This window comes from Zosterops lateralis (genome assembly GCF_965231275.1).
Source record: "Zosterops lateralis genome assembly, chromosome: 1".
NCBI classification, from domain to species: domain Eukaryota; kingdom Metazoa; phylum Chordata; class Aves; order Passeriformes; family Zosteropidae; genus Zosterops; species Zosterops lateralis.
Window position 1 is genome coordinate 103,931,169 of NC_139762.1, and position 20,855 is coordinate 103,952,023.

Below are 20,855 nucleotides of genomic sequence, written 5' to 3' on the forward strand. Positions count from 1 at the left end.
CGGACGTGCCCGGAGCGTCACACGGAACTGCGTCACGGCCCGGCCGCGGCCCGGGCGCCACCCGCGGGGCGGAGAGAGGAGGGAATAGAGGGGAGGAGGAATCGAAGGGAGGAGGATCCCGAGCCCCGGAAAAGCTCGTGGAAGGGCCATGGCCGTACAGTTCCATGGCGGTGCTCGCGGTGAGTGTGTGCCCGGCGCTGCCGGGCCAGGGCGAGCCCCGGGATTTTCTCCAGCCGCTGAGAATTTTCCTGGGGAGAAGCCCGAGCTCTCGGTCCTTGTGTGCCCGAGGGATGGGAGTGGGCCCCTGCCCTTCTGCCTGTATTACTGCTCCCAGGTGCCGACATAGCGACCTATGTCTCTATATTTATATATGGTGTGCGTATATACATGTGTGTGTGTGTAGATACAGTGTATGTATATATATATATAGTGTGTATTTGTGTGTATATATGCATATATACGTGTGTATGTATGAATATATATAGTGTATGTGTGCTAATATATTCTAGGCATATATATGGTATATACGTAGTTTGTATGGCATGTGTGTATCTTATATAGTAGATATGTAGTGTAAATGCTTATATATGTGGTGTAAATGCTTATATATGTGGTGTTTATACAATGTGTGGATATACACATGTATCATACAGTCTTAGACATAATCGGTGTCTCACAGGACTGTTTTCAGACTTGTTAAAAGAGCCAGAGTAAATCCGTACCATATAAAAGTATAAAAAGTCATATAAAATTTGGTTAATACAAAAATGCAGTGGTAGAGGGATGAACGTAATGAAGAAACCGACTGAAGGCAGAAGTTTCAGCAGTGTGTTCTCTGTGTGTGTATGGGAATGTCTGTCAGAAGGGAGGTGCTAGTTTATTAAACAGTGATAATTCTGTAAAGTGAATTCTTATAAAAATTCCCACAGGAGGAGGTTGCTCCAGGAAGTGTGGATGGTTGGTGAAGGCTGTGGTTTCAGGGAGCTGATTTTTTATCCTGAAAAGAGGACTTACGATGTCCGTGGTGCATCGTCTGGCAGCGGGATGGCTCGTGGATCATCTCTCTTTCATCAACCAGTGTGGCTACGAGATCTGTGACTCCTTTGCACACCCGGGTGGTGTCACTCACAATACTTCTGTCACAGCTACTGAAGACTGTCACAGTATTTCTGCTTTTGCTGCCACCCCCTCATCAAGTGATGGTCCTCCTAATGGTCCTGGAGATGCCGTAGAAACAGAAGGTAAAAGAGCAAAAATGAGATACGTGTTTCGGGAGGAGCTCTTTGATATTTCTAAGCCCCATATAGCTGCAGCTCCTGAGGAGCTGCTGTGTCAGGGATGCCCTGAAGTGAGTCTGACAGAAATAAAGGCCAGCAGCAGCAGAGAGGAACACCAGGAAGGAGCAAAGAGTGACATTGGAGGTTCTCTTGCCACTGCTAGGAAGGTATGTTCTCTGTAACACAGTAAATTTCAGTAATCCCTTGATCAACAATATACTACTAATATTGTTTTGCATACCTGAGTCTTTTGAGGTAGTGTAGAAGAGCAGGAACTTTTGAGGATATTCTTGTATCCCTCATGTCAGTAATGTGCCTTCTGTGTCTCATAAGCTCCCAAAATCTCCCGACACTGGTTGTGGTCAGGTACATGGCCTGAAACTGTGGTAGCTCTTGAGATTGTGCAGATTAGTGAGTTGGCAAGGACAATATGAATTTTCTTTCAGTGTTGTTCAATACTGTTCCATATGGACATAAGAAAATAAGAATCACTGGTCTAAACTGATAAATGTAATCATGAGGACAATTAATTTTTTTTCTTTTATTGGTAAACTGAACTTGGCAGCTGAAACTTTTAATATGGTCCCAAAGGAGGGATGATCACAAACTGTGCACTAGGTGCCTTCACATCCTAGTGCCATGAATAATTTAAAACAGCTTTAAGCCTATGTATCTTGTGAATGCCTGCAGCAGGTTAGGTATTTTCAGATCTTTTTGCTTATTTGATTTGTACTTGTGATAGAAAAAGAGATGGAAATTTTTTTCTGCATTTAAAGAGTTAAGTTTTAATTAAGGTATGTTTGATTTTTTCCCCTTTTATTTCATTGTGGAATGATATGGATTTTTTTTTGTTGTTGTTTTTTGCTAATTCTGCAGAAACGTAAAAGGAAATGTGTATTCAACCAAGGTGAACTGGATGCTTTGGAATACCATTCAAAGGTAAGTTGGAAAAAACCTGTATATTTTGCAAGTATGTGCTACTTGACTTTGGGCATCTGCAGACTAGAGGGCATGGTTGCAAACAAGCTTGTTCCCTGGTGCAAAGAAGGAAAGGGAAAGGAAGGTCAGTCTCTCCAATCCTTATTTGAATTTGTGCTTACAGAGTAGGTCTTTTCTGTAGATACATGTGAAATTGCATCTGAGACATTACAAAGAGCTGCATTCACTAAGTAACTTGGACTGTTATAGACAACTGAACATTATGTTGTAATGAGTTAAATATTAGGAAGTGACTGATTTGAAATTGGCAGCATAACCTGTTCTGAAGATCACCTCCTCATTGTTTCAGGGCACTGTGCTGGAGTTACTCAACACTTTTGGGACCAAATGTGCTTCAAAATATCTTATTCTGCAATTGAAAAAAAATTAATCTTTCTCTGACATTTTATAATGTTCTACTAAAACATTATGAATGAATTGGAATTCAAGTCTGTATGCTTGTGTCACTGATGTACTGGTGAAGATACAAGTGAATTACACTGAAGCATAATTGTGAATCGTAGAAATGCAATCTGTAGGTAATGTTTGATGTATTCTTACTGCTTTCCCAAATAGTGAATGTGAACTAGGAGCTAAACTTGCTTTCTTTCCATCGACAAAGGTTTTAGTCTTACTTGGCTTTTTGCTTAAATCTGTTCTGCTTGAGCTACATTTAGATGGCTATGCTTTTTTCTTTTACATAGTAACAATCTTTTAGTAAATATGTACAGCTTGCTGATACAGTGTAGAGGTCCTGTGATTATTTTTGTGAATAAGCTGTGAATGTGCAGAGTCACCTTAAAGGAGAAAACTTTGGAGTTCAACATGAGTATGAAAATGTTAAGGCTAATATAAAATCATTCAACAGTAGAAATAAGGAAAGAAACCAAGAGAAGAAGTTTGATGTCTTGGAGGCTTGTGTAACTTCAAATGATATTTGGTGAATATGTGGAAAAAGACAGAGTTTGGAAAAATCTGTGACCTCATTTAGCCTCTTACATCATTCACAGTTTAGAAAGTATTGGGTTTTTACTGTATTTGTGTTGTTAAAGGTTATGGCTCCAGAAGTCAATCCAGATTATTTTGGCACTTGACAAAATAAACCCAAACAACCCCAATTTTGTTTCTGAAAGTGTATCTATGAATTTCAGTTGAATCCATTTATGAATTTCAGTCAGTGTCAACATAGGGAACAGTACAAAACATGCTAAATTCCTTCAGCAGCCATTTGTTAAAACTCCTGCTTTGATTGCTCCATAGTCAAGAGACTTTGTCCAGTTTGTCCACCTGTGAGTTAACACATCCATCTAGGAAGGTATAATTTCTAAAAATATGTTTAGTAATTCTGTTGAAGCAGCATGAACTTCTCTTATCACAAACCTAGGTACTAAATATCTATGACTTTGTACTCTCTGATATCTGGAGGTGGCACTATTAAATTATATTAAAAAATCTTTTTCTTCCCCTGCCACCAATCTGGGAATTCTAATAAAGCATATTTTGTAAAACCTTCTTGTAATCTTGAAGATTCCATAATCAGAAGCTCTTGAAATCACAGTATTTTAATAAAGCCACTGTAACTGACAATGGACAAATGGATAAACCCACCTCATTGACAATCAAAACTCATAATGGCTCCATGATTTGGAAATAAAATGGGTCTCTAAGTTTTGTGAAGAGAAGGTGCTGAAGTGAATGACAGTGTATATAGATCCAAGAAATATGTCATCCTGGACTGACTAATGGGCTACTTTAGAAGTTTAGAAAAGCTGCAAAAATCAAATTCTGATACTTTAATTTGATTTACTGGTTGTAGTTCTGTGTTACTGTAAAATGCATAATCTGTTGTTTTATGAAGTGAATTGAAATATGGAAAATGACTAATTTTTAGATCCCAGTATACATTTCAATTAAAAGTATGATCATGGGCACAGTAACTTGAAATTAAATTAGAATTTTAAATTAAACTTCAGATAATTGCTTTGAAAATTGTTTGGTTGAAACAATAATAATCCACATCTGTTGTCTGAAATGTTTTATTCAGTAGTTTCTTGTTCTTTCTTTCTCCAGCCTTCTAATTACTGTAACTTTACCAAAAAATGAAAACCAACAACAGAAGTTAGTGTGGTGTCCTGGTTTTGGCTGGGATAGAATTCGCTTTCTCCTTGGTAGCTGGACAGCTAATGCAGAGTTGATGGTGTGGGAATGCTCCAAATGAAAAAAAAAAACCCAGGTTTTTTAAAAGGTCCCAGAGCCAATGCATTGGAAGCTGAAGGTAGATGAGTTGCCAAAATGTCTGCATCCAGCTGCAGCTGCTTTATCCCTTCCAGCCTGGTCAGGATAGATCAGAAAACATCAAAGATTGTCATTTTGGGTTTAGCATGAGGATAATGTTGACAGCAACAATTCAAACATTAGTGTGTTAAGCAGTGCTTACCCTAAGTCAAGGATTTCAGTTTCCCATACTCTGCCAGCGAGCAGGTGCATGAAGGAAGCTGGGAGGGAACATGGCCAGGACAGGTGACCTGAATTGGCCAAGGAGTTATTCCATGCATAGGATGTCATGCTCACTTTATAAACAATAGGCGTTGGCCAGGAGCTGTGGATTTGCAACTAAGGGATGGGCTGGACATCAGTCAGTAGGTGATGGGTGATTGTATTGTGCATCAGTTGTTTTTCTTGGGTTGTACTTCTCTCTCTCTCACTTTTTAATAATAAAACTAATGATAATTATTCATTTTGTTTCAGTTTTTAAACTGTTCTTATAGTAGCCCACAAGGTTTGCTTTTTTCCTTGGATTCTTCTCTGCACCAGGGAGTGGGCGGCATGCGGTGTGAGTGAATGGCTGTGTGGTACTTGGTTGCCAGCTGGGGTTAGACCCAGGCACACACCTTATGGTCATGCCTTTGTAGCTTTTGAGCCAATGATCTCAGTAATTGGCAAGGATCCTTTTCCCTGCCTGCAGATTAAAAATGTTTTGATTTCAGTTGCGTTCCTTGGTCAAGTAGATACTTGAAAGATCTCTTTATTTATTTATTTATCTATTTATTTATTTATTTATTTATTCTTGTCACCATACAGGTCAGGAAGCTCATTTGGGAAGGCACTTTGCATTTAGTTCAAGAGGGACTCAAGAGTGGTTTTCTTCACCATACTACTGCAAAACTCAGTTGCAAGAATAATGTTCCTCAACGCATTGTCTGTGGGTTGGCTGAATTATGTGAAATGGCAAAGCAGTTTCCAGCTGTGAATGAAAGTGACCATCAAGCTGTATATTTGCTAGAGGAGGAAACCTCCAGTGCAGAGCAGGACCTGCTTTCATGTGTTGTGGAAAACAGCTCAAACTGTATGAGGATAATTGTGTTAATGGGACAGAAATACTTGGTACCACCAAAAAGCAGTTTCCTCTTATCTGATATTTCGTGTTTACAGCCCCTGCTGAACTGTAAGTATCTTTATATACTTTAGATACTTAAGAATTTACCCCTTTTCTCCTGCCCAAGAAGGGCAGTTAACGTCAAGATGACTCAATGAACGGATTTTAACATACAGCATCACACTGATAGCAAATGCTGCTGCAGGCTTTCAAGGTGATATTTCTAACTTGGTACAAATAGGTAAGGACTTTCCAAGGAATCTTGAGTGGTTAGGAAATTGTGTCATGAGGGGATTATTTGTCTCCAGGAGGCTCCTTTAGAAATCTCAGCCAAAATACAACACTTTGTGAGCATGTTCTGAGCAGCCATCAGCACAGAAGTCACATAAACACATTGAATTGGGACTAGCTGTGCTGCTGAGTCCCTGTCCCACAGGATGAGTCTTTAGCATAGGTAGGTCCATGCTGCTGCTGAAGTGGTGGTGCTGTCTTGATTTTTAGTTAGATTAGACCATGGCGGGGGGTGGGGGGGGGGGGGGGGATGAGATAATGCACCTTAAAGCAATTGTTCTCTTATGAACTCATCCTCTTCAGTGGCAGGGTCTTTTTAGGTTGGAATAAACTTGTTGTGGAATGAAGCCCAGTATCCCCCAGGGAAGATAACAGTTTGAGAGGCTGTTGCACCCAGCTGGAGGGCAACATCACTTTAGCAAGACCACCAGTAGCATGCATGGCTTAACTTTTCAGCTGCTGTGTTTCACAGCTGAGAGTATTACCTTATGTAAAAATCAGTGACAGGGAAATTGGGGGATTTTAGAATAAACGAGTCCTCTGTAAAAGTGGATCAAAAGCTACCCAAGCCACTATCCCCAGCCATAAGCTGACAGCATGCATCAATCTTCAGTGCCATTCCATTAGCTTTCAAATTTACCTTCATTATTATTATTACTGTTATTTTTATTACTATCAGTCACAGCCAGGCTTTATCAGACAGTCTTACTGGGAAGATGTTGCCTGTGAGCATGAGCTGGGCATTACTGCTCTACCCTCTAATCAGTAATTTGAAATTTTTTAATTGCACATGAAAAGAGAGGAAGCATGTAACTTAGATATCATATTTTTTTAATTTTGTTTTTTATTGAGAAGATATTCAGGAGGTAGAATCTTACTATCTAAACAGCAATTTTGCATTTGAAGTCCAGAATCTAGCTAGTTTTCATGTACAGGAAAGAAAGAAGATTATTGTCACTCTGCTACCACTCTGCACAGTTGAGCATGTAAGATTCTCCAAGGAGTTACAAAGCAGTCCAAGAAATCTGAACAAATGCTTTTGAAATAACAGTGAATGTTACCGTAATGCCCTGGCTGTAGACTTTTTTTCTGACTAAGTCAGCTGTCTATTTTAATTACTATTTTTCTTCTTCCCTTTCACCTGCCAAAAGACAAGTAATTCTTGCTGGTCAGTCCGCTGTAAGGATAACACCTCCAGTGTTAAATGAATAAGATGTAGTAGTCACATTTTGTGAACATGAAATACTAAGCTGTTGTTCTTACCATTAGACTCAATGGAAGAACAGATATGTTCTCTGGAGAAATAAAATTGGGGAGTTCTGTTTTTTCATGGATGTGTTCTGTATCTTCTATCCTCCAGCTAAAGTAAACTCAGCTTCTCCCATGAAAACTCTTTCACTTCTTTTACTCATGTTCATTGATTCCTGTTTCATACAATATGTCTAGCTATCTGTCTCTCTTTACCTCCAGTAGTGGAAAACAGTTTTCTAGGACTGGCTTGAAGCTCTACATGTCCCTGTTGGCCTGATAAAAGATCGAACAGGACAGGAATCTTGCATTCAGGGCTGTAGCTTTTCACTCAGCTGGGTGCCTCACTACATAGCTTCTGTTGGGAAATTTGGAATAATTTTTATTTTCAAGACTTACACTCTGCTATCCATTTATTTTCCTGAAAGTCCTAAAGTTATTCAAAACTCCTTGGTGGGATCTGACACAGATATAAAAGTTCTTTCCTTCGTAATCAGCCTAAAAATACTGAATTTTCTGGATATGATTATCTGAATTAAAACAAGCATGTCAAAAGTCTTTTAATCTCTTATGTGGAAAGAACAGAAGAAATTTGCAGTTTTGCTGTATATCTGTTTTAACTCATAGATACTTTTTAAAGCTAATTTCCTGTTTTGATTTGGTTTTTTTCTTTAATTTCACTTGCCAGACAAGAAAAAATATGATGTAATTGTGATTGATCCACCATGGGAGAACAAGTCTGTTAAAAGGAGTAACAGGTATGTTTTATAGTAAAATCAAAGGAACTTTGTAATTATAGCTTACAAAGGGTAATTAACATTTTAATATATTGATCCAATCCAGGAAAAGTATAACTGTGAGACCGTGGCTTAAACTTGTAAATATTTTGACACATGCTTACCTTCAAATCTATGGACTGTCTTAGGTATTTCACTGAAATATTCCAGATACTTGGCATGCAAAATATTTGCAAGAGTAGTTCTTAAATTATCTAGGTGATGAATGTTAGTCCTTTACAAAGAATGTATGGATTCAGCTGTTTTGTAGAGCCCAGATCATGCAGATATTAGTTTGTAGTTAATAGGCTTCCTTCAGTGGGCATAAAGCTAAATAAATATGTAAGTATTTCCAGGGCTGAAATCTTGCTCGGAAGTTTGAGTGGGTTTTTATTTAGTTTGAGGTGTATCTTAAGCTTCAGTCTAATGTTTAGAAGAACGTGATAATGCAGCAGTAAAATCCTCTAGTGCAGTAGGAACTCTGAGTAATGTAGTTTATGAAATCATTAACTTAAATTTTTATGGGCTTCCTTCACTGCTGAGTAAGATCATGTTTATGCCAGTGGAGTCCTCTTGATTACCATAGAATTGCATATATTTGAAAGAGGGGTAGACAGGAAATATGGCCTTACAATTTTCAGTAAAGTTTGCTGTAGCTTTTGAAGCTTGTTATGAAGACATAGTTTGAAGATGCAGAGATTGATGAGTAGGCTTTCCTTTGAAAACCTTCAGAAACCTCTAGAAACTCTCATTCAAATGTATTTCTTGAGTATATGAGGTACTCGGAGAAGAATTGTAGTTACTAGTGTAAGTTAGTCACCAAGATCCTGTCTTCCTTATAAAATAAAGGCAAAATGTGGAGGAGCTATCACTGCTCATAATTATCTTGTTGGCAGCTAATCATTGTGAAGCATTTCTCATCTGGGTGAATCTTTTTTCCTCTGGACAGTCTAGTCCAGGAGGTATTTTGGATTTTATCCTTGTTTACTGTTTCTCACCGTGGCATTGTGTAGGATTCTGGATAAGCACATAGTGGCTGACAATTTTCATTAGGCAGTGTGCCAATATTTTTGGTGCTGCAGTGTGTAGGTTCCATGGACTGCAGTTTATTAATAATGTAGAATTGCATCATGAAAAAAATGGTTGAACAGGACAGGATCTGGAAAGCATCCTCAATTCACTGGTGTAGCATTCAGTTAGCTCAGAAAAGTGCAGAATGGTTTTGGATAACCTGGAGAACTTCTACCGTGGCAGATAATTTAAAAAAAAAATGAACAGCTTCTGAAAATAATTGGAGAGATTATTGTCTTTTATGACCTTTTAACTTGCCATTCAAATTAGTGTTGCCCTTGCAAGTGACTCACTTGTCATTTTCATTCAGTGGAGAGTTTGTTATAAGACATGAATACTATTACATTGCCTAAGAAGCTACTGTTCACTAAATAGCTTTGTTCTGAGACAAAGGTGAGAATATTGAATTACAGCTAATAGTTCTTAAATGAAACATGGGCTTCTAAACTTCTTCAGAGTCATAACTCCAAAATGGTTTATTTTGAGGGATAGTGCAAATACGTAGTTCAAGGTTCTGCTCAGTAAAGTTTATGTACATACACAAATGATTTTTATATAAAATCCCTCAGAATTGTCCACTGGGTGTCAGTATTAAACTGTTTTTATGACCTAGATTGTCAGGAGATAATTCTTGAAGTGACTGGTCTGTGTAATTTTTTTATCCATTTGTGTTGCTTTGCAATTTTTATGGTTGGTATATGCCAATTTGCTTTCTCACTATATTGGCATAGGTACAGCTACTTGTCGTCGTGGCAAATCAAGCAGATTCCAGTACCAGCACTAGCTGCTCCAAATTGTCTTGTAGTCATGTGGGTGACTAATAGACAGAAGCACTTGCGTTTTGTTAAGGATGAACTTTATCCTCACTGGTCGGTGAAAACGCTTGCAGAGTGGCACTGGGTAAAAGTAAGTTCTCGATTTGTTTTGTTACTTTCTAGAAGACTGAGAAGACTTGCACTGTGACATTCCATGTTCTTCTAATTTATCTATTTACTACCATGTGCTTCTGTACTTGAAAGCTATGATATCATCAGTATCCTCCTTTTTATAAAGGAAAAGGTCTTGGAAATATATTGGATATTAAAACTTTCTACTTTATATTTTTAACTCTCTTGTGTCAGATTACTACAGCTGGAGAATTTGTATTGCCTTTGGATTCTTTGCACAAAAAACCCTATGAAGTTCTTGTATTGGGGAGAGTTCAAGGAGATGAAAAGGAAGACTTAAGGTATGTCAGGATATTTATGGTAAATGTGGTTTCTTGCAGGATTCCCTTTGTATGTATCATTTACTCATAATGCAGTATAATGTCCCAAAATCTCTTGCCTGATTGTGGATAGCCTTGTTAGCTTTGGAGTAAGAGAGTGCCTTAGTGAGATTAAAGAATGGAACCCCCTGTCTGTTTGCATCTGCTGCCTTGGGGAACTGTCCTGGACAGAAGCCTTGTGGACAGGGCTTCCTTTGCTGACAGGTTCTCTTGGACCACAAGTCCTTGGCACAGACTGATGCCATTTTGGGGATGCTGCTGTTGTTCCACGCATGAAGACGCATAGGCCTACATTGTTTGTTCTCAGTGGTTTTGCATGGCTGTTGTTAATCATGTTTTGTCTAAAGACTCAATGATTTCGTAAACTGTCATTTTAGATGTTATGTCTGAGCAACATTTAACTTCCCTTGAAATTCCCTGAAGTTTGTGAATAAACATTCTGTGTGTTATCTCCCATCTGAAGTAGCTCTGCAAGAGTGTAGCATCACACTGCATAGCATTCATTCTCTTGTTTCTTTTCTTTTCTGATTTATATGACAGCAAATCTGAAGGTGTTCTTCCAATTCCAGAGCATCAGTTAATTGTCAGCATACCCTGCAGTCTGCATTCACATAAACCTCCTCTTGCTGGTACGTTTTGGGTTTTTTGCCTAATGTTTCTGTAGCACAGTGGACTTGAACGTCTCATTCTGCATTTGCCAAGCAATTTTACTCCACAGCACTTGTGGTTCCTCAACATTTCTAAAGGTGTTCTGAAACACCTCAGTCTTGGTCTCAAAAAAATGAATGTGAAAACTAGGACTTCATGTATTACTGTGTGAACATTTTGGGTAGACATGTAGAAAAAAATGTTGCCTTTTTCAAAATTTTTCTTTTAAATACTGCAGAAACAGTTTTACAAATGTGTCGTATATGAAGTTGAGACAAATGACCTAAAGTACGTTGTGAGGGAGAGAACTTTGGGAATACATAAAATAGGAAAACAGAAACCTCTTTCATTATTATATCATCCTGAAATAAATGTTTACATATCTGCATGAATTGATTATATGCCTGCAGTACAATTATGCCTTTAAATCCAAAACTTTCATTACTTTAAGACCGCTAATAAGAGGCAACAAATAAGGCATGCCCTGCTTCTTTCTGAGGAGTTGTATTTCACTCACTGAAATTTATGCAGTAATTCCAGCCAGCCAGTTAGTGTGGATATAAATTCAACTTTTTAGAGTTAGTCCAAAGAATTGTCCTGGAGCATTTTGACATCAGTAGGAAGTGGTACTACTTTCATCATTACAGCACCTTAGAAACTTACAAGACTGGTAAGAAATATTTTTGATACCTCTCACAAAAATGATTTCATCCTCCACCAAGGGGGAAACTCATAATGAGTCTGCAAATATTCCAGGTGTTTAGTATTCACATCAGAAAAGGCAGGTAGAATAAATGTTTAATGCTCTTTGAGAGGAAAGGTGTCACACTTTGCTTCACTGATATGCTTTCCTTTTTCTCTTCCCAAGGGGTAGAACTACTTTTGATCTGAGCAATTATACCTCCGGGGATGCTCTAAAATCTGTATTTGGGGGCTTGCATTTATTACCATATATGTATATATACATACACACACACATACACACCTGTTACAAAACTAGTAGAAAGGACATACTTTGTTTACCTGAAAATAGAAAAAAACCAGAAGGGCAGTTCTAGGAGGATCTTTTTGCCATCCTGAAGCCACATCTTTAAGAATTAGGGCTACAGCAGGAGGTATATGTGTTGACTTAGGGTAATGAACAATGGGGTGATTATTTATGAGGCTGTCACCTAGGGTCTCTTTAGCAAGCCAATACTTAGCAGCAAACTTGGACACAAACAGGAAACTCATGAGGTATCCAAGGGTGCAAACCAGCGGTTTGGATGTATTATAGAAAATTTTAGTGCAACAATGGTCCTCAGAACAATTCTTTTGTAGGGCAGAATCTAGAAACCGTATTGGAGATACTTTATAAATTATAACCCTGAGCAGACTTTGAAAGAAACTGTCCTTGCTAATTTCTTGTGTGTATTTCTTGAGTCTTCACTTGAGTGATGGGATTGTGCAGCATTTGTGTTTCTCTTTGAAAAAATGAAATTACTATGGAGCAATATGAATGATTTAAAAGTTTTTGTGAAAGTACGCATATATCCTACAGCTTTTGGCAGGTCTGTGCAAAATATGGTTATGTAGTGAAAAGGTAGACCATAAAGCAAAAGCTGATTGCTGATGCTTTGACTGATGTGCTGTACAAGGTGTTGCTTTCATGAGCAGGCAATATTCACAAGCAGCCAGTAGAGAGCAGCTGGGCTACATCCTGGTGAGGTTCAGAAGAAATTTGAACAGAAGCAGAGATTTGGCAAGGGGGGGAAAGACACTTGATGAGTCACACACATTCTTTATGCTTTGTTTAAGTAGTAACAAAGCCAAAAATATTAGTATTTACTGATGCTGTCTGGCACTTTGTTTCTTATTACAACAATAAAGGTTATATGTTGGTACATATGTAGCCACTTAATGACTGATTATAAGAGTTTATCTCTCTGAGGGAAGAGAAAGATGTAAATTAAAGTAAGCCATCAAAAAGAGATGTTTGTGTTCCTACAGTGCATTTAACCGTGAAATTGCAACTGTAGGGGTTTTTGGTGATGCATGTGCTGTGTTCAATGCTTAGAGCTCTAATGTGTCACTGTAAATGTACTTAAGCTGCTTTATGCAAATGTGTTAATATCAAATTTTATTACTCCAGGTTTTGATTCAAATAACAGCAGGTTTTCTTCCTAATTCAATTCGGTGTTGCTCTTAGAGAGCACAAAAGATACTCTGTTACAGATATGTACAAGTTCTACATAACTTCCTATCACCTTGTTTTATTTTCCTGTATTATAGATTGTTCTTGTTATAGCCATTGCTCTTCCAGTTTTTAAGTATATGCATTTATTGTTAGGAAATAATACTGTTGTGTAGGAGTTTGCCTAAAAGCACTGGAATTAATTCTTGGCTATATTCTAACCAATTTGCATATATTCAGCAGAACTATACAATAAGAAGTCATGGGAACTCCTTCCTCCTGTAGCAATGATGGCTTATTAGGCCATGTTATAAACGTTTTCTTGGAACTAAAAAAAGTAAATGCCTTCTGTTCCCTTATGTACCTTGTGAGCCCTTGCTGTAAGACTAATTGATAGGTGCATCAGCATCTAGGTGTAACTTGAACTTCAGGAAAGATGCAGAGCTATAAAGCTATCTTTGAGCTGGATTTCAGATTGTTTTCTGGTCCTTCTCTGTTCAGGGCTTAGACAGATTAGGCAATAAGGAGCTCTACATTGCAAACTCTTTTGAAGAGTTATTTTAAACTGAGATAACTGTGTGCATTGTGTTTTGTATGGCTCACTGATCAGGCGGTGAAAAAGCAGACAGTTATTTTCACTTTATATGTTCAATTTGTCAGTGCAGCACCTGCTTTTTAGGCAGTGGAAGTTCAAACAATAAGGAGAAATTGTTGCTTGTTTCAAAGGTAATTCTTTCTTTTGCTCATTTAAACATTTTTAGGAGAATGCATCTTCAATATATGTTTGGGATTAGGAGTATGCAGGTGTGGCAAGTCTCCTGCCTGACCACTGGATTGTGCTTCAGAATGAAATGGGTTTTCTGAAACTGTTGTGTCTGCCAGCTGGCTTTGTGCTCACTTCACCTGTATTAGAGCATTAGATGCTCAAGTATAAGTACCTGAGTTGCTGTCATAGTGTTTGTGACACCTGCAAATGATAAAGAATAGGCTGTTTATCATCTATTTAACCTGTTTCCTGTCAGTGGTATCTGTAAGTGGATAGAAGTAATTGTGTGCTGGGTTTTGTTTTTCAATTTGTTCCTGTGGTAGGAAAACTCAATACCTTATTTTTCTACTGGTGGAACTCCTCTAAGCTGTTTTCAGAGCAAAAAACCCAAGGGGTTGTTTGAGGGCTGCAGATCATATCCATGTGTGTTAAGATAGCCTACTGATGATGTAAAGGTCTAACAAAGAAGACATAATTTGTAACTTGAACACTGACTTTTCATATTTTAAGGAAACCAATGTAATGAGATTTTAAGCCAACAAAATTCAGCTCTTTTGATATGGTAATTTCATTGTAGCGCAAGTTACTGCCTGATGTGATTATGTAAATGCCTACAATCTAGCAATGAAGCATCATACTATAATGTGATCTCAAATTATATGTAATACATCTCTTTTTTTAAAAAAGCCCTCTAAGTTTAAAAAGGTGCTGTCTCTGCCAGAAGGAGAGGGGGAGATTCCTGCGTCTTCATTTTTAAATTCTATAACCAAATTAATAGAAAGACTGGCACGTTTCCTGCTTGTGCTGAGCTGATTGGTTTCTTGGCTACCCCTTTTTTGCTTTCCAGTGAACCAATATTTGAGACTGGTTGAATGTCCAAAGTGTGCTTTTCAAATTTGTTCTTTTAGGCATGAAAGTTTTTGGTGCCCGTTAAAACTGCTTTGGATTACTGAACCTAGTGCCATGATGACATTTTTAACTTGTGAATTTTAAGCTCTATCACCTCTGTGGGCAGTCTGTTCAGTGTTTCAGCACCTTCATTGTAAACAATTGTTTCCTTATATCTTGTCTCAATTGATCCTATTTTAATTGAAAACCCTTGTCTTATTGCTGCAGACCCTGCTAAAATAATGTTTTTGCCTTCTTTCTTATAGGCCCCATTTAAGCATTGAAAAGCCACAGTAAGGTCTCCCTGGAGCCTTTTCATTTCCAAGATGAACAACCCCAACTCTCAGCTTGTTATCCTAGGAGAGGTGCTTCAGCCCTCTGATCAAATTGTCAGCAAATTATGCGCAAGAAATTCTTATCTTAATGGAGCTGTGAAAAGAACAATAAATTTTACCACTTTTTTTATTATGATGGGTTTGCAAAATGGTATTAAGCCGCTACTCATAAGCGGTGCCTAATTAGATGAACTCCCATGACACCAAACAGTGCGTGAGTTTTCTGTCAGAATGTACATTTTCCTCTAAACTTCCCAGACTCTTCTCTGCAAATGCTAGATTTGTTTAAACATTTTATCTTGCCTCTAAAAGAAGCAGGTTTTTGGAATGAGATTCCTTCTGGTAGCAGTATTTTTTAGATTAAAAGCTGCCTTGATGATAACCCATCTGAGACATTCATGTGACATTTGTTAAAGATTGGGAGAAGGCGAAAAGTTTATTATGCCATGCCAAAATACAATAAAGCCTGGAAACACCCATTAAAAAATATTTGCAGGAAAGTTTTTAATATATTGGAGCTTTGGAAGAGGTGATCATGTAGGTAGGAAATGCATCTGGGGTTGGCTAGCACTAGAAAGTGAAGTGGGTGCTCATCTTTCTGCAACAGGAGTAATCCATGACCTGATCAGCTGGAGTCTCACACAGGGCATCTGTGACTGGCAAGCTTGATGCAAAAAGTCAGTACTTGGCTTGCACCAAAAAAAAAAAAAAAAAAGAAAAAAAGTCTCCTCTTATACTTTGGAGTATGCTGACTGGATGTGTTGTTTGTTTCTGCTTCTGCAATGATCATATCTGAAGAGACTGAGTGAAGCAGCAAAATGTCGGACTCATGAGCTGTATTTTTAAGTGACAGAGATCAGAAATCACTTGCAGATCTGTTTTAAAAATGACCAAAGTATCCTTTGGAAAAGGATATGTTTCCATAAGTTTTCTTCTTTTATCTTCTGCAGCAAATTTAGTATAGATAAGTTTCTCAGTCTTTCTGCCTTCTCTGTGTTGGGTGCTCCTTAAACCTTTGCTTTTCTCATGTGTGTTTTTGTATACAAAAATGTTTTTGAAGACATTTCATGAAGCCTAGTTAAGGAGTTGCTTGAACCAGCCACAGACTAAGTGGCTCTGTATGACAAGTAACACATTTAACAATAAACTCTTTGCAATAATGCAAGATCTTTTCAAGATCTTTTCAAGCAAAATGCAAGATCTTTTTCTGTCACTCCAAGAATACCAGTCATGATCAGTGACACAGTTGATGTTAGTGACAGGCATCTTTACATTTGGATTTAGGCAGTAAAAATGTCTAACTGTAAAAGAAATTTGAGATTTATGTTACTGAATAACAGTAACAGTTACAGAAATATCTTTTCAGCTGCCAGGTTGATATTGGGGTAAAAAATAGTTCCTACATTATTATAGCCCTTTTAGTTCTAGTATTATTTTAGCTGGTGTTTCTTCTTTTATCTTTTAACAGTTATTATTACAAAAATACTTTTATCCCCTTTAAAGTATAGAGAAGAAGAGTACAGTTGTAATTAAGAAAAATTAAGGTTTATTCATTTATTTATATTTAGAAGTATTGTCCCCATGTTATTGGTGTTAAGTGAGGCTTTAGGAGGTGTTTGGTTGATATTAGTAAAAAATTCAGAACTCATCTATGTAGAGGCTGAAATAAATCCTCCATCTCTTTCTCTAAATGAAAACCAATAAATCAAGGCTATTGAAGGCCTTGACAGTATTGTTCAGAATCTCAAGGGCACTTATTTAAAATTACTTTCTCACTATAAATAGTCCAGCTGTTTGATGAAACCTCTGAAATTAATTTGCTGTCTCTCCCTTTTTTAATGAAACATCTATTTTTTCATCTGCTAGCATCACAGGGGGAGGTTTTACTTGTTTGGTGTTGTTATTTGTACCGTTGTCATTGTTGTTGTCTTCTTTTTTTTTTTCTCTTGCACAGCAGTTCTGGCAGAGTTTGTCAAGCCAGATGTGGAATGCTTGGAGTTGTTTGCTCGCAACCTACAGCCTGGCTGGACCAGCTGGGGAAATGAGGTCTTGAAGTTTCAGCACATTGATTATTTCACTCTTCTGCAGAATGAAAACTGAACTGGGTCTTAGATATCTATACCTTCTGAAATTCCACATCTTCCCAGGGGGCTCTTGAACTTAACTTTATTACTGATGGTGTACCTAAAGGTAACAGAAATAAAACCAATTGCATTTTAGTTAGAATTCTTTAAGTGATAGGATATCTGTTTAATACTATCACCCCTCTGTGCAAGGTGGTCCCTTATTTTGATGATCTGAATATATTTAAATACTGACGATGTTACCAAAAATCAGTAAAGATGAATCTCCTTAACAGCAGTGTAGCATTAAGAAGCAGGCATTCTTTGTTTGGCTGGATGCATGAGGGAGTATCTTCTCTGAAATATCACGTATGCTGATTACAGAGAAAGCTCCTGTTTCTATACTGTATTTTACATATATATTCATTGACCTTGCTGAATAACATGCAGATGATAATAATTTCCCCAAAATCATTAATGTATGTTCCTTCCCTTTGCACATGTGGTCTTCTGTCTCAGGGGTTTCTTTGGTGGTTCCTGGTGGTCAACCACCCCAAAATCATACTTGACCATCCAGGGAACTGGGAGAACGTTGGCATAACTGGTCTGGTTACTCTGCAGTTTTCCTTCTTGGTCAATGTTTAACATGACCCTAGAGAGTAAGTGTTGTGTGGTTCTATAGGCTTGTGGTTTTTGAAGAATAATCATATTAACTCTTAAGGTGCAAACAATTCTTCATCTGCCAACAATGTTAGAGTATAAGTTCACCCCTGTTCTTTTTCAAACCTCAAGAAAAGAAAGATATTTTAAAGTGTTCTCACTGCAGCTATCAAATCTGAGCTGATAGCACATTGCTACTGCTGTACTGTTGCTCTTGTGTTATTTTTAAAAATTATAATATATTGTTTTTAAAGAGTCAATGGAAGTAAACAATTCTGAATGATACATGTTTTCTTAAAGATTTTTTGCAAAACAATGGATTTTGAACTAAAACAGTTAGGAAGACAGTGGATCTTTCTACATGTTTGTGTCTGTCTGCCTCAGAGAAAATAAAAGGAGCAGTGCTTATGTTTATTGGCACATGAATAATTGACTGACCACATTCTGTGTAAAATTATACTTTTAAAACAGTTGGCAATTCTCTCTTTGTGTATATGCTGTTAATTTTTTGAATACATTGTAAATGATCAGTCTCAACATCTTAAAAATTCTGAAATTTTAACAGAATATGTATATTTTTAAAAAAATTCTCTCCTTATGTTTTGGAACATTATAAAGCCATGCCAGTGAGCTGTATTTTTCAGCTAACAAAAAAATGATCCCTTAAAAAAATAAAATTAAAGAATGGTATACTTTGTGTATCCTTTGCTGTGCTTAGATTTACTTTGAAAAATACAAAGAAAATATAATGAGGCCTCTGCCACTTACTCATTTGCAGCAGTAGAGTAAGAGGTGCTGGCCAAACTGATTTTCCTGATGGCAGGCTCCTGAGTTCTGACTGTTTATAATGGAGAACAAAATATGTTGCCTAACTTCTTTTCCTTCATTTCCATTTTGGTAGCTTGGTGAGCTGTGAAGATTTTTTTAAGTTAAACTTCAAATGTTAGCAGAGGATTTTTTGATCATTTTGTAATAAAAATAAAGATAAAAACTTGTCTCTTATTTGCAGATCCAGTTTCTATATTGCTGTTCAGTTTCATGTTTTGCCTATTGGAGCAGTGGAGTTAATAAAACAAGGAAAATGTTTTTTTCTCCCTCCCCCAACAGTTAAACATATACTCAAAATACCTAAATAATGTAACAGTGGAAGTAGTTACCCAGGAAAACATTTTTTGCTACATGATTTTATTTAGTCTGCATTTTAAATTGGCAGTAGGTAAGCAATCTTACCTACAGCTACAAGGAATAGAAGATTCTTTATTTGCTTTTAGTTTTGTAAGACATTCCCTACCTGGAACTTCTGCTTTCCCAGTCAGAATTCCCTTGCCCTCCCAAGATGCTCTCATCTAGTAGTAAATGATGTATGAGACTCAAGCATGGAATAAATGATAACTGCTGCACTTATCTTGTTTTCCCTTTGTACTCTACAAAACAGCACAAGAAATGACAATATTGTCTGTTCCACATCCGCTGCTATGAACAAATCCAGATTATCTTTTTAATTACACCTAAAAGAAAGATGAACAGTCTTAGAGATCAGGAAACCACCTTTCTGCTTTGAGCTAAGCAGCAGAACCCTTCTAAGGGAAAAATCTTCTTTAGGCTGCTTAAGAATTGATGACCTTATTAATTTGTCTTTTCTGTGGAGTGCCTTTGCAAACAGTAGCTTCCTAGATCTTATGTTTTGAGTCCAAGATTTACCTAATTAGGGTTTTTTTCCTTTTCAAAGTCCTGTGCCAGAGTTTGAAAGAAGAGCGGATCTCACAGCTCGATCTCCAAAGGTGTTTATTAAGTTTTTTATCTGAGAGTCAGCACACCACCTAACACCAGGCTTAGCACACTGAAAAGACACCACTGCCACGAGCACAAGACCTGGCATCCAAGGTCTCTTAAAGGTTTCTAACCCAATTAACTCTTGAAACGTACTATATTTATAATTTTGTACCAATAATTACTACTAATTCTAGACACTCCACTCTCTACATCACCTACATTCTACCAATGTCTTTGTGCCACCGTCACAGCAGAAGATGGAGTAGAAGAAGAAGAACTTAAGACACTGCCCAAAATTCTCCGTCTTGCCTCTATCTACTTCCATTCTACAAACACAAAACTACAAATTTTCACCCTGTGACAAACTAAACTACTATCTAATTTAAATTTTAGTTCTCTTTCCCTCCATAAGTGTTGGCAGATTTTCCCATGGGCTAGGGTCAAAGGCAATGCTTTCCTGAGGTCCGGGACCCCCCAGGGCAGTTAGAAGGGTTTTCCCCATGCCCTGGACTTCAACACCTAGAATCCTAGAATAATTAAGATTGGAAAAGATCTCTAAGGTCAAGTTCAGCTGTTAAGCTGCCATCACTGTGATCACCACTAAACTGAAGCAGCTGAGCAGCTACTTCCAACACCTGGGAATCCAGCCTCCTAAGTATTGCTTGTATGTAGAGGACTAGTGCAGGCAGACTCTAAGCTTCTCAGGCTAGGTCAAAAGTTGAAGGTTGGAACTTGTTGGAACTTTGTAACTATTTAGGGTTGGAACCCTAAATAGTTACAAAATAGTGCCTTGGCCACCTGTTTGCTATTTTTCCACTGCTCTGGCCATGAAGAAAACCTTGTGAATATGACAGAAGTGGTATTCCACATCTGCAGCCAACTTGCAACCGTTGCCTTTTCTCAGGAGGAGAAAGCCTGTTGCTAACTTGGAAAGGTCATGTGGTGTTAGCCATTGATAGGGTCATCTTTTAAACATAATTATTTGCCTGTTATGCTTAATTCATCATTTAGATAGTCCCTTACAGTTTTCTGGCTGTCCGAGATCTCAGCTGTTCCTAACCAGCCATCAGATTGTTCAGTGTCTGTCAAATGATTCTTCTGAGGCAGAATCTGCAGCATACTGAAAGATCCATGATGAGTGAAACTAGTTTATATAACAGGACAATTTAAGATCCAGTTTCCTTTTATGTTATATGTATCAATTGTTCAGAGGGAAAAGTGCTCTCTGTTGTGTCAAGCCTTGTCTAAAAAAGAAAACTTGCTCT

At 37.7% G+C, this 20,855-nt stretch overlaps 1 protein-coding gene across 3 annotated transcripts; it reads left to right on the plus strand.

The window, feature by feature from the left end:
- The first annotated feature begins 67 nt into the window (after nucleotides 1-67).
- METTL4 (methyltransferase 4, N6-adenosine) lies at nucleotides 68-19,172 on the plus strand. 3 transcript variants are annotated; one of them, XM_083861593.1, is made up of 9 exons: nucleotides 68-179; nucleotides 930-1,444; nucleotides 2,154-2,216; nucleotides 5,337-5,700; nucleotides 7,859-7,928; nucleotides 9,749-9,923; nucleotides 10,139-10,245; nucleotides 10,825-10,913; nucleotides 17,052-19,172. In XM_083861593.1, exons 2-9 carry the CDS (start codon nucleotides 1,016-1,018, stop codon nucleotides 17,192-17,194), a joined length of 1,440 nt encoding a protein of 479 aa, XP_083717719.1. In that variant the 5' UTR covers nucleotides 68-179; nucleotides 930-1,015; the 3' UTR covers nucleotides 17,195-19,172. The 3 variants fall into 3 exon arrangements, with proteins under 3 accessions (XP_083717719.1, XP_083717718.1, XP_083717720.1); XM_083861592.1 differs by having other exon boundaries at nucleotides 17,049-19,171; XM_083861594.1 differs by lacking the exon at nucleotides 17,052-19,172 and adding an exon at nucleotides 15,026-15,073.
- Nucleotides 19,173-20,855: the final 1,683 nt, after the last annotated feature.

Excerpts from the sequence above, each read along its gene's own strand:
- METTL4 (XM_083861592.1), top strand. The coding sequence starts at position 1,016 with ATGTCCGTGGTGCATCGTCTGGCAGCGGGATGGCTCGTGGATCATCTC. Across the intron at positions 1,445-2,153 it reads CTCTTGCCACTGCTAGGAAG|AAACGTAAAAGGAAATGTGT; the intron begins GTATGTTCTCTG and ends CTAATTCTGCAG. Across the intron at positions 10,914-17,048 it reads ACATAAACCTCCTCTTGCTG|CAGTTCTGGCAGAGTTTGTC; the intron begins GTACGTTTTGGG and ends TCTCTTGCACAG.